Raw genomic sequence first — 14,870 nt, forward strand, 5'->3', positions numbered from 1 at the left:
TGGAACGCATAATGGCTAACCAAATTGAGCATTTTCTGAAATCTGAAAATTTGTTATCTAACTGGCAATCTGGATTTAGAAAGAAAAGAAGTTGTACCACTGTTCTGATTGATGTAATTGAAAACCTTCGTCAAAGTATGGATAACGGAATGATATCCTTTCTCCTTCTTTTGGATCACAGTAAGGCCTTTGACACTGTAAACCATAATATTCTTGTCCTAAAACTTATGAAATTATTTAATTTCTCCGAGACGTCTTGCAAGCTGATATCATCATATTTGACGCAAAGATCGCAGTCTGTTTTTTATAACAATAGTTGGTCTAACTCTCTGAATGTCCTTAAAGGAGTACCTCAAGGTTCTATCCTTGGCCCTCTTTTATTTTCCATGTATATAAATGATCTGCCTGATGTGCCTGCAACATCTAAAATCCAAATGTATGCTGACGATGTCCAACTTTACACATACTGCAAACTGAAAGATATCCAAACCTGTGTGTCTAACATAAATATTGATTTAGACTTAATACATTGTTGGGCTGTTAATAATGCATTATGTTTAAATCCATCCAAAACCAAACTGATTCTGATAAGTAAAAGAAATGTGACAATAACTGATGATCTCGTTGTGAAAATTGGTAACTCTGTAGTGAATCTTGTACAAGTAGCCACAAATTTAGGATTGACTTTTAATTCAACCCTAACGTGGACAAATCACATTAATGCAACAGTTGGCAAAGTACGTGGGATGCTGCGAAATTTATGGACTGTTCGCTTGTCAACTCCTTTTCACATCCGAATGTTACTTGCAAAAAGTTATTTAATTCCCACACTGTTATATGGATGCGAGATATTTGCGAATTGTGATGCAGACACCAGTAGAAAGCTTAATGTTGCTTACAATGATATTGCAAGATATGTGTTTAACAAAAGTCGACAAGCTCGTATATCACAATTTACATACCAAATATTTAACTTAACTTTTTCAAACTTACTGAATGTCAGATGTCTACTTCTTCTGCACAAGGTAATCTACACAAAAGAACCTGAATACCTACACAAACATCTGAAATTCGCCAGATCCAACCGTGGCCTAAAACTCATTCAACCACGATTTGCCACACAAACCTCTGAACGACAGTACATTGTACATAGTACGCGTCTCTGGAACAACCTACCTCCCAACATACAGAGCATAAGCAATGCAACTTCATTCAAAAATGAGCTATTTAAATTTTTTAAATGAACTACGAATTATTTTTCTTTAAATGTCCTTAATATTTACTACTATAATTTAAAATGTTAAGATTAGTTAATATCCTTTTAAAAAGAATAATCATTATTTTATATACTCTATTGCGAATCAGCACATTAACATATAAGATATAATCTTGTTGTGCTGGTGTTACACTCAATAAACAAACAAACAAACAAATCGGAGGATCGGTCTATATGGCAGCTATATCCAAATCTGGACCGATCTGAGCCAAATTGACAAAGGATATCGAAGGGCCTAACACAACTTACTGTCCCAAATTTCAGCGAAATCGGACCATAAATGTGGCTTTTATGGGCCTTAGACCCTAAATCGGAGGATCGGTCTATATGGCAGCTATATCCAAATCTGGACCGATCTGAGCCAAATTGACGAAGGATGTCGAAGGGCCTAACACAACTCACTGTCCCAAATTTCAACAAAATCGGATAATAAATGTGGCTTTTATGGGCCTAAGACCCTAAATCGGCGGATCGGTCTATATGGGGGCTATATCAAGATATAGTCCGATATAGCCCATCTTCGAACTTAACCTGCTTATGGACAAAAAAAGAATCTGTGCAAAATTTCAGCTCAATATCTCTATTTTTAAAGACTGTAGCGTGATTTCAACAGACAGACGGACAGACGGACAGACGGACGGACATGGCTAGATCGTCTTAGATTTTTACGCTGATCAAGAATATATATACTTTATAGGGTCGGAAATGGATATTTCGATGTGTTGCAAACGGAATGACAAAATGAATATACCCCCATCCTTCGGTGGTGGGTATAAAAAGGATGTCGAAGGGCCTAACACAACTCACTGTCCCAAATTTCGGCGACATCGGACAATAAATGCCCCTTTTATTGGACCAAAACCTTAAATCGAGAGATCGGTCTATATGGCAGCTATGTCTAAATCTGGTCCGATCTGGGCCAAATTGAGGGAGGATGTTGAAGGGCCTAACACAACTCACTGTCCCAAATTTCGGCGACATCGGACAATAAATGCGTCTTTTATGGGTCCAAAGCCATAAAATGAGAGATCAGTCTATATGGCAGCTATATCCAAATCTGTACCGATCTAGGCTAAATTGAGGAGGAAAATTTACTGGTTTATCTAACTCACTGTCTTCAAGATAGGCAAAATCAGATAATAAATGTGGCTTTTATGGGCCTAAAACCCTAAATGGGCGGATCAGTCTATATGACAGCTATATCCAAATCTGTACCGATCTGAGCCAAATTGAGGGAGGATGTTGAAGGGCCTAACAAAACACACTGTCAAAACTAAATTTCAGCAAAATCGGAGAGCAAATGTGGCTTTTATCGGCCTAAAATACAATTTCAGCTCAATATCTCTATTTTTAAAGACTGTAGCGTGATTTCGACAGACAGACAGACGGTGCAGCAAAGATGACATGTGTAGGGCGTGTAACACCTATAACACCATAAGTGAGCTCGTAGCCCTACGTGTCCTGTTGCATAGCCTCGTCTTCTCACCATCCGTATCTCTATATAGGATCTTCGTCGTCCTAACGACCGTTTGCGTATTGGTTAAATATGGAAAAAACCGACGGACGGACTTAAAATTCTTTTTTTTCCTCAACAATTCGTGAGTTTTCACCTGACTATGACTTCCAGAAATTTTAAACTAATGCCAACATATACTACACCCTCTTTCCGTCCTCCGATCCTTAACTTTTCCCTTGCCAACGTAATGCCCTGCATTCAAAGGGGACATCCCCTGCGTGTTGGTTGTAAAAGGAAGTGAACCTCCACCCCTTGGGGAAGTGTATTTTAATAAATTTCCTCTACTTACTTTACCGCAAATGAGCAGAAGTGGCGCTGCAATCGTGGATTAATGGTAAACGAACCCGCCGATGGATTCATGCATGAAACAAATTGACAGTTGTGAATGTCTCGCAGCGTCATCTTAACACGATCATACCAATGGCGATAATCCATAAATTGGCGTATCAATGTATGCGGTTGCACGGTGCCGTACTTGTCCACCTCGGGCATATTCATATCATCCACAAAGTACAGCATTTTCTTATTACCCTGGGGACCATAGTTGCGGCCGGCCTTCTTCTCTAAGGGCTTCTCTAGAATGCGCTGCAACATTTCCGAAGTGGTATAGAAATTAAATGGCACATTGGTCACCGCATATTTCTCTGTGGGCAATGAGTTCAATTTGGAATTCATGATAATGGTCTTGCCCGATCCTGGAGCTCCTATAAGCATTATGGGATAATTGTCTTGTATCAAAACATCCATGAAATAACGCAGGCGAGTTGTCTCTGAGGTATGCACCAAATTCGCCTGCAAAGGTATGTCGGGATCCAATTCAAAGCCTGGCACCAAATCAGTCCAAGGGCGAAATTTTTTTGTCTCCTGATCCACATAATAGGAAAAAATGTTTCCCGAGTCTGGAAACTTAACCGCCTTAAATTCGTTTATAAACCATTTGCTAAACTCATTGCGCCAATCGATAATCTGGTCTTGAAAGAGAGTCGAGCCAAAACCCCATACCACACAGAACACAAAATAGATCTCATACCAATCTTTGGGACAGTCGGCAGGAACATTTTGTGGCGTGAGTAAACTGTTCAAGAGGAAGCAGGTCATCTGCAGCATGGCTATATCCGAGATGGGGGTAATGCGCTTGAAACGCACTCGAAAGGCGTCCAGCATGGGTGGCACATATTTGTCGAAGAGCACGTTTAGAGTGGCCACCTCCGATTGATTGGGGCGTGTATTGAGCCAAGACAATATGAAGGGAGTCCATCCCAGATCTTGAGGATTGATATAGAGAATTCCCGCCCTCGATACTGTGGCCGGTGTGGCCGCCTTCAAGTTGGCGATTTCGAAAAGCAAACGCATTTCCTTGGTCAAGGCTATACGCTCATTGCTGGCCAGAGTCAAGACCTTATTGTCATCCATCACCGTGTTCAAGCTTTCGATCCACATGGGATCTATGTCACCATCAAGTACAATCCATTTGGGCCCTGTGCCTCCCATATTGGCCTGATCACGCATGGTAATGGAGAAAAGACCATCCTTCCACTCTCTTGTTGCCTGGTTGACTATGCCAAAGAGCTCATCATTGCTTACCGCTTTGGGATTGATGTCATTGTAGTGAGGCTTGCGTTTTTGATTGGCATAGGTTTTGTTCAAAGTCTTCCACACTTCCGATTTGCCAGTACCCGCAAAACCTATGACAAACACCGAATGACGAACGGCGAATAGCTCCTCCAATTGGACAATTTTTAAAATGAAACCATCGTCCGGCTGCAGTTTAAGATCTATGGCTGATTTTTTGATAACAGCTTCGAATTCCAAATTTCGCTTGCGTGGTACATCCAAGGCGGGGAATAGATCACCAATGAGACCCATGAATACGGGCAAATCATCTGTCACAATTTTGGGTATATTGAAATCACGCAATGCTCTCATTAGCACTTGATCTTCAGGGCGAAGACGATCGTCACGCTAGAGATGGAAAGATTTTGAGAAATATTAAAAAATGTTCAGGGTAATGGTATGTTTATGACATATGGATGTGTAGTTTTGGGGTGTTTTTGACCTCGAAAAATGTAAATATATAAAAACGAGAACTTAAAGAGCTTTTACCTAATTCGGTTAATTGTTGGCTTAACACAAATCAATGAAATTTAATTTAAAACAAGTAAAAAGGCGTTAAGTTCAGCCGGGCCGAATTTTTGATACCCAACAGCTCGGTTATATACGTAAACCACCTTTCGTCAAAATCCGGCGAAAAATGCATACCTTATGCCCCATTAGCAGCTATATCGAAAAATGTTTCGATTTGGATCAAATACATATAAGTACAAGTCATTGTTCAATTGTGTATAACAAAATATTGGCCTTTTTAGGGGCTATATCTAAAAATAAAAAGATCTGAATCATATACGTCACGGATGTCGAAAAGCCTAACTTAAGTCCCTGTGTCAAATTTCAGTGAAATCGGATTATGAATGCGCCTTTTATGCGGCCAAGACTTTAAATCGAGATATCGGTCTATATGACAGCTATATCCAAATCTTGACCGATCTGAACCAAATTGAAGAAGAATGTCGAAGAGCACAACACAACTCACTGTACCAAATGTCATCGAAATCGGATAATACATGATCCTTTTATGGCCTATAACCTTAAATCGGGAGGTCGGTCTATATAGCAGCTATATCCAAATCTTGATCGAACTAGGCCAAATTGCAGAAATATGTCGAGGGCCTTAACTTAACTCACTGTCCCAAATTTTGGCAAAATCAGACAATAAATGTGCCTTTTATGGGCCTAAGACCCTAAATCGGCGGATCGGTTTATATGGCAGCTATATCCAAATCTGGAACGATCTGGGCCAAATTAAAGAGGAATGTCGAAGGGCTTAACATAATTCACTCTTCCAAATTTCAGCAAAATCAGATAATAAGTGTTGCTTTATTGGCCTAAGACCCTAAATCGGCGGATCGGTCAATATGGGGGCTATATCAAGATGTAGTCCGATATAGCCCATCTTCGAAGTGAACCTGCTTATGAACAAAAAGAGAATCTGTGCAAAGTTTCAAGTCAATATCTCTATGTTTAAAAACTGTAGCGTGATTTCAAAAGACAGACGGACGGACATGGCTAGATGGTGTTTTTATTATACCCTACACCACCACTGTGGTACAGGGTATTATAAGTCTGTGCATTTGTTTGCAACGCTAAGAAGGAGAAGAGCTAGACCCATTGATAAGTATACCGATCGACTCAGAATCACTTTCTGATTCGATTTAGCCAAGTCCGTCTGTGAGTCCATGTATTCTTGTAATCAAAGTGCAGGTCGTATTTGTCGTCCAATCATTACAAAATTTTGCACAAATCACTTCTTTGGTCCAAGGACAAACTCTATTGATTTTGATAAAAATCGGTTCAGATTTAGATATAGCTCCCATACATATGTATCGCCCGATTTGCACTTAAATTGCCGTAGTAAGGACAATTTTCAACCGATCTGCACAAAATTTGTCATGGATTGTTTTGCTACCGATCTTAGCATATCTACAAAATTTCATCAAAATCGGTTCAGATTAAGATATGGCTCCCATATATATGTATCGCCCGATTTGCGCTTAAATGGCCGTAGTAGCTAAAATTTTCAACTGATCTGCACAAAATTTGTCACGGATTGTTTTGCTACCGATCTTAATATATTTGCAAAATTTCATCAAAATCGGTTCAGATTAGGATATAGCCCCCATATATATGTAACGCCCGATTTGCGCTTAAATGGCCGTAGTAGCTAAAATTTTCAACCGATCTGCACAAAATTTGGCATGAATTGTTTTTCTACTGATCTTAGCATATCTGCAAAGTTTCATCAAAATTTGTTCATATTTAGATATAGCTCCCATATATATGTATCGCCCGATTTGCGTTGAAATGGCCCTAGTAGCTAAAATTTTCAACCGATCTGCACAAAATTTGTCATGGATTGTTTTGCTACCGATCTTAACATATCTGCAAAATTTCATCAAAATCGGTGCAGATTAAGATATAGCTCCCATATATATGTTACGCCCGATTTGCGCCGTAGTAGCTACAATTTTCAACCGATCTGCACAAAAATTGTCGTGGATTGTTTTGTTAATGATTTTAACATATCTGCAAAATTTCTTCAAAATCGGTTCAGATTAAGATATAGCTCCCATATATATGTATTGATATGTATTGCCCGATTTGCTCTTAAATAGGCGTAGTAGCTACAATTTGAACCGATGTCATGGATTGTTTTGTTACTGATTTTAACATATTTGCTAGATTTCATCAAAATCGGTTCAGATTTGGATGTAGTTCCCATATATATGTATCGCCCGATTTACACTTATAAGGCTGTAATAAACACAATTTGTAACCGATCTGCACAAAATTTGGCACGGATTTTTTTGCTACTGATCTTAACATATATGCGAGATTTTATTAAAATCGGTTAAGGTTTGGATGTAGCACCCTTACATATTTATTACCAGATTTGCACTTTTATGGCCGTAATAAGAACAATTTCAAACGGTCTGTTTAATAGTCGGTTCAAATTTATATATAGCTCTCAAATACATATATATTTATATATTGCCCGAATTTATATCCGTAGGGTAGATGTACGGTATTATATAGTCGGCTCTTCCCGACTTTTGACTTTCCTTACTGGTTTTTTTTGTTCGGCTTGGTTTGCTTTACCGCTGCTCTCGGGTTTTTCTCTGTGACTCTCTCTCTCTCTCTCTCTCTGCTATTACCCTTTAAAACAAACCTTTATAATTTTGGTACCGCCGAGGATTGAACTTTATATAATATCATGTTTGGTAGTCTTGCACGCTTCCACTAGCCTACCGCCATTATCTACTTTATGATGAAATAACTATCTCGACCAATCTAAGTCAAATTGCAGATAGATATCGAAGAACCTAACACAACTCACTGTACGAAATTTGGCGAAATCGGACAATAAATGCGCCTTTTATTGGCCCAAAACCTTTAATCGAGAGATCGGTCTATATGGCAGCTATATCCAAATCTGTTGGGAAACTTATAAACTCTCATACATTTTTGATGAATTGCCGTTTTGGGTTATTTTTTTTACTATAGCCACTCCGTTTACATTCAGTTTAAGGAGGAAATGTAAAGTGCATTTTTTTATTGATGTGTGTTTTTCCGTTGGCTACCTGTTGAGGATGATGTTATAACAAAACCCAAATTAATGAGTGGTCGTTGGTTGAATACTTCGAGGCGTTTTAAATATAATGACTAGACTATTATACCCTTCATCCTATGGTGGTTGGTATAAAAAATAAGGAAGAATGGATGGGGTGAAAAATCGCCATACGTACAACCGTTGTCAAGGCAAAAGGTGGTCATTTGATTTGGTGAGATTTCGTATCAGCTACCCTGTTTGTATCACCTGACTGAAAATTATATAGCCAGAGTCACAATAGTACAATTTCAAAACGATTTTCATCAAATGCCACACCATTTCTTTTTTTTTTAAGTTCCTATCTAACAACCTCCGAAAAATTCCTTCAAAATCGGGTATGACTCCCATCGTCCTTTACTTTCGCATCGCAGCTACATTATTTACGGTTTCGACTGAGTTTACCCTTTTCTTCCTTGTTGTTTTTTTTTCAATTCATGAAAACTACATTAAACATTTGAATTTTTTTTTGTTTCAAATTTTCACCTTATGCCACAACTGGTTTTCTTTTTGTACTTTTTGGCCATAATTAAACCATTTATCAAAAAATGATAATTTCAAAAAAGGCAGCCATACATTTGTTGTGCTGGAAAGCATGCTGCATATTTGTATGCGTCGAAATCAGGCTTTTGTCCTTCGTTAGTGTTTTTGTGGAGCAGAACACATGTGATACTGTTTGGCTTTATGGCGTAAATGAGTTTGTTAGTCAGCGTTTTGTGATTTGTAGGTGGGAAGATAGGTAGGAGGTTCGTTGTTGGTTGGTTGGTTGGAATATTTTTCTTCGCTACGTGTTCCTGATAAGAATGCAATATGTGCCACAGTTGTTAAATGTTCCACTTGCTGCATATTGTTCCACTGAACTGTAATGGCCAACAATGAGTGGCAGAGGGTGTTTCTGTGTGTGTTTTGGGATAAGATTTAGTGGGTGTTTGGCGATAAAGGATTCTCTGCTGATTCTATGCTGGCAGGCTGGCTGCCTGGCTGGCTGGCTGGCCGGTCTGTCTGTCTGTTTGTTTGTCTGTGCGTCTATCTGTTTTTCGTTTGGCAATAATTTACATACCCTTAGGGCGCCGGCAACAACCAAGACGGATTTGATGGCACGCAAACCCCAATCGTAATGGTCCTGTTTGGACAACAGCTCACGGCACAGCTCATACAGAGCAATGAATTTGCGAGCCAGCAAACGTGCCTCCTGAAAACCTTCGGCCACCAACATAATTTCACTGATTAAGGCAAAGTCAGGCACGACCATGGCACAAGGTCGATATAGAGCCTTTAGATTTTCCGGCAGTTCGGCACGTCCGGCATAGCCCGGATTCATGGTGATGAACATGCCCACAGTGGCACGTAGCACAATAATTTCACCCAGGAAGTTGAACATTACCTTTTTGGCTTTAATGGCATCTTGTATGCATTTCACCTGAACAGCGACCACAGAGAGCACCTCAACCGAGATGCGATTGAATTCGTCAAAGCAACCCCAGGCGCCGGTCTGGGCCAGGCCTTTGTGGATGTCCCCTATGGATTTGTAGTCCATTTGTTCGGAGCAATTGAAGACATAGACCATCATGCCTAGGGCACGACCCAAATCTTTGGTGGTTTCCGTTTTGCCAGTGCCAGCAGGTCCTGCAGGAGCTCCGCCCATAATCAAATGCAAAGATTGTGTCAGTGTTATATAGCAACGATCCGTTAGCGGTGTAATGACCAGTCTTGGGGTATTGCCCAGATACTCGTAGTCATATTGGAATTGGGCATCGCATATGTTGGCAAAGCAATCATCGAATTTGGCATCCCAGCGATGGCGCAGCTGAGATTGCCATTGGAAGGCAGTGACCACTTCCACATTGGCCGAGATAATTTTGGCCACCACATCACGACTATGCACATCAATGGTGCAGATGGTGCAGATCTTTTGACGTTCCGCAGCGGTAAGGTCGCCCAGCAGCAGATTGATGAGATGATTCAATTGCATCACCTGTTTTTTGTTGTAATCCTTGAGGGCATTCTCATGACGTTGTTGCACTTTGGCAAAGGCATCATTGGTCTCCGCGGTCCACCAGATCTGAGTGGTCACCAGGGCGGGTTGAGCAGGCCAATCGAAAATCCATTCATGGCGAGGCTTATCCTCATAGGAGATGACAGCTCTGCGAAATTGATCGCGCAGAGTGTTGCGCATTTTTTCAGTTACCCGACTAAGCCAAACCTCCACCTTGCCGCTGCAATCGCAATTTTCCAGGAAAGGCACATACTCCTCATGCTCCTTGGCCACCATGCCTCGTGCCAACTTGGAATTGGGTATGAGGGTCAGCGAGCCCATGGAGTCATAGAGTTTGGTCAAATGCTTGCAAACCATTTTGGGGTTATTGCCATTGGAGAGTATATCCAGCAGATCAGCCGAGGAGACAAAATAGAAACGGGGATAGGCCAGACGTTTCGTTTCCAAATATTCATTCAAAGCCTTTTCGCATAGCAGCAACAACTTCAGCAAATTCTCTAACTGATCATAGAGTTTGCTACCCGCACGATTGGTGGAACGCACCACATTTCGATCTGCATTCATCTGGGTGAGTAGATTCTTGAATTCGCGATCAATGAAGTCGAAGCGTTTGGAGTCCTCCGGCAATTGGGAGCGTATATCTTCGGACCCAATGAAAATGCTCTCCAGATAGGTCCACTTGCGCTGCACCTCAAACCAAGCGCCTATGATTTGATCGGCATTCGAGAGCTTATGCTGCCAGTTGGTTACCTCATTCTGGAAATAGCCCACAAACTTAGAGGAAGCCATATTCTGGAGTTGTACTTGTTGCTCTTCCAGTATCTCTATCATCTCCTCACTGGCCTTGATGAGTTTAGTGCCCGTTCTATCGTGGGCCTCCGCCTGGAATTCCATAACCGTCCATGTATTGCTGATGTCACGCAACACCTTCTCCATGGCCATTTCCTTTACCGACTTGTCAACTATCATTTTTACTTCCTCTTCGAAATTATGCAGATTCAAATCGATCAAATCCTTGAGAGTAGTCGAATCATCCATGCGTAATTTGACGCGGGTGGTCTGCATCAATTCCAGCCAATGACGATCACGTATGGCTGGATTTTGTAGTTCAGTTACCGCTCTCAGGGAGGTCATCAAATTCTTGAGGGAATTTTCTATATGCAAATAGGGTTCCCAATTACGCATATCCTTATCCAGGGCACGCAATTCCCTGCCAAATTTCTTGCATTCCTGATCCATGACATCAATGTCGATTTTCTTCCAGGGTGTTTTCTTCCAATCCTCTATGGTTGAGGCTATGGATATATTGAAGTCCCACATAATTTTCATTAATTGTAAATCTCGGCGGCATGCTTCGATTTTTTGTGGCTCCGGGCCTGGCAAAGCGAAAAGTAGGGCAGAGTCACAAAGTGAGGCATGACGTCGCTCAAGTTCAGTGATTTCTTTATCAGCTTCATCGATCAGTTCATAGACTTTGGGGCAAGGGACGTGGAAGAACTGTAAGAAAAAAGAAGAGGCGGTGGTTTTGATTATCGAAGGTTTGGTGGTTGGATTCAAAAAAATTGATGAAATAGTTTGGCTAATTTTTGAATACCCTCCACCACAGCAGGGGTATACTAAGTTCGTCATTCGGTACATAACATCTCGAAGTATTGGTGGACCCCATAGAGCATATACACGATCACTGTCACGAAGTGTTACCAATGCAAACGGCCAACATTTTTTTTCTGAAAATGTTTTCTTTTTTTGATTTTAATGACAAAACGTAAAAAACGCATGAAGTTCAGCCGGACTGATATCGGGTAATATATGAGGCTTTTGTGATCTTAAAACCTTAAATCAGCAGATCGGTCTATACGGCAACTACATTTAAATATATTCTGATATGCACCATACTGGGTTCGGTTATCAGTTAGCCTATTGAGACTCACTGTTCCAAATTTCACCCAAATGCGTCCCTTATGTGCTTAAGACCATAAATCGGCAAATCGATCTATGTGACGACAAAATCTACATATCGTGCGATGTGAACCACACTCGATTTGCATATCGGGTGGCTCAGTCCAACTCACTCTTCCGAATTTCGGCGAAATCGGACCATAAATGCGCCTTTTATGGGCTTAAGACCCAACATCAGCAGATCGGTCTATATCGTATATATATCCAAACATGATCCAATTTGGTACATATTCGGCTCGAATGCTAACAAGAGCTAAAACAAGAAAGAGCGTGCAAAGTTCGGCCGGGCCGAATCTTATATACCCTCCACCATCGCATCGCATTTTTCGAGTTCTATGCGCGGTATCTCTTTTCAGGCAAACAAAGAATATTGAATAGGAACTGTTATGCTAGTGGAGCTATATCAAGTTATAGTCCGATTCGGACCATAAATGATTGCTGAACATTGTCATAGAAGTCATTGTGTAATATTTCAGTGCATTCGGATAAGAATTGCGCCTTGTAGGGGCTCAAGAAGCAAAATCGGGAGATAGGTTTATATGGGAGCTGTATCAAGCTATTGATCGATTTAAACCATATTAGACACGTATGTTGAAGGTCATGAGAGAAGCCGTTGTACAAAATGTTAGCCAAATCGGATGAGAATTGCGCCCTCTTGAGGCTCAAGAAGTCAAGATCCGTGCTCGGTTTATATGGCAGCTATAACAGATTATGAACCGATTTGAATCATACTTGACACAGTTGGAAATGAGATCAAAACACTACGTGCAAAATTTCATTCCAATCGGATAAGAATTGCGCCCTCTAGAGGATCAAGAAATCAAGACCCAAGATCGGTTTATATAGCAGCTATACCAGATTATGAACCGATTTGAATCATACTTGGCACAGTTATTGGAAGTGATACCAAAACACCACGCGGAAAATTTCATTCCAATCGTATAAGAATTGCGCCCTCTAGAGGATCAAGAAGTCAAGATTCAATATCGGTTTATATGGCAGCTATATCAGATTATTGACCGATTTGAATCTTATTTAGCACAGTTATTGGAAGTCAAAGCGGGACACGTCGTGAAATATTTCATTCCAATCGGATAGGAATTGCGCCCTCTAGAGGATCAAGAAGTCAAGACCCAAGATCGGTTTATATGGCAGCTATACCAGATTATGAACCGATTTGAATCATACTTGGCACAGTTATTGGAAGTGATACCAAAACATCAAGCGGAAAATTTCATTCCAATCGGATAAGAACTGCGCCCTATAGAGGCTCAAGAAATCAAGACCCAAGATCGGTTTATATGACAGCTATAACAGGTTATAGACCAATTTCAACCCTACTTGCTAAATTTATTGGAAGTGATACCAAAACACCACGTGCAAAATTTCATTCCAATCGGATAAGAACTGCGCCCTTTAGGGGCTCAAGAAGTCAAGACCCAAGATCGGTTTATATGGCAGCTATATCAAAACATGGACCGATATGGTCCATTTACAATCTCAACCGACCTACACTAATAAGAAGTATTTGTGCAAAATTTTAAGCGGCTATATTTACTCCTTCGAAAGTTAGCATGCTTTCGACAGACAGACGGACGGACAGACGGATTTCGTCCGAAATCGGATAAGTTCGCTTGTTATGGTCTCAAAACTGTAAATTGGCAGATCAGCTTTATGGCAACTTTATTCAGTTCGGACAAAGGGATGCCTATTCCAACTCACTCTTCTAAATTTCAGCGAAACAGGGTAATAAGTGAAGCTTTTTTGGGCTTAAAACCCAAAATCACCAGATGGGTTTGTATGGAAGCTTTATACATATATGATGCGATCCGGTCTGACTTTTAGTTTCTCCAACTGTCCTTCCGTCTGTTTGTCTATTTTGTCTCGTCTGTCTATGCATCTGTATGTATGTCCATTCATCTCTCCATCCGTCTATTTGTCTGTCCGTCCATACATCTGCTTGTCCATTCATCCATTTGTCTGTCTGTCCATCCATCCATCTGACTGTCTGTCCATCCATCTGTCTGTCAGTCCATCCTTCCTTCTGTCTGTCCGTCTTTTTGTCCATCTGTCTGTCCGTCTTTTTGGCCATCTGTTTGTCCATCCATCTGTCCATCTGTCCTTCTGTCTGTCTGACAGTCTATCTTTTGTCTGTCTTTGGATGCATTGCAGGAGGTGTTTGCTCCTGTTCCTTAGTGAAATGTTCCTAGGCAACATTTCCAATTTTGGAGATGTGGAATCATCTCAGAGGAGTAGAGGTAGAGGTTAGCATGTCCGCCTATGACGCTGAACGCTTGAGTTCGAATCCTGGCGGGAACATCATGAAAATTTTCAGCGGTGGTTATGCCCTCCTAATGCTGGTGACATTTGGGAGGTCCTGCACCATTTGGTATGGCAGCTATGTACAATCGTCTCAACAAAGAGGTGTCGCACTGTGGCATGCCATTCGGACTTGACTATAACATGGAGGCCCCTTATCATTGAGCTTAAACTTGAATCGTACAGCACTCATTGATATGTAAGAAGTTTGCCCCTGTATCTAAATGGAATGGTCAGGGGTAAATTTTGCATATTTTTTTTTGGAATCTTCTCAGATGTATTTAGCCCATACCGAAAAACATACGCTTCCATCGCGTTCGAATTCTTCTCGGATTGTAGCATCATGGTTACTCTGTCGTCTGCCATTAACCGTTGATTTATGATGGTCACCAATAATTTTTATACCCTCCACCATAGGATGGGGGTATACTTATTTCTTCATTCTGTTTGCAACTACTCGAAATATTCGCCTGAGACCTCATAAAGTATATATATTCTTGATCGTCGTGATCATGTCGATCTAGCCATGCTCCTCCGTCCGTCTGTCTGTCGAAAGCACGCTAACTTTCGAAGGAGTAAAGCT

At 40.8% G+C, this 14,870-nt stretch overlaps 1 protein-coding gene across 1 annotated transcript in view; it reads right to left on the bottom strand.

Annotated features, from left to right (window-relative positions):
• The window catches only part of LOC106081161 (dynein beta chain, ciliary), an 81,290-nt gene that overhangs the window by 34,708 nt on the left and 31,712 nt on the right, over positions 1–14,870 (bottom strand). The window contains exons 14-15 of the mRNA XM_059363165.1: positions 9,074–11,506; positions 3,082–4,754 (exon numbers count right to left, since the gene is read on the bottom strand). Of these exons, the coding sequence (XP_059219148.1) occupies positions 3,082–4,754; positions 9,074–11,506 (4,106 nt within the window). The remainder of the gene's footprint in view (positions 1–3,081; positions 4,755–9,073; positions 11,507–14,870) is intronic.

The sequence above is a fragment of the Stomoxys calcitrans genome, chromosome 2 (genome assembly GCF_963082655.1).
Source record: "Stomoxys calcitrans chromosome 2, idStoCalc2.1, whole genome shotgun sequence".
NCBI lineage: Eukaryota > Metazoa > Arthropoda > Insecta > Diptera > Muscidae > Stomoxys > Stomoxys calcitrans.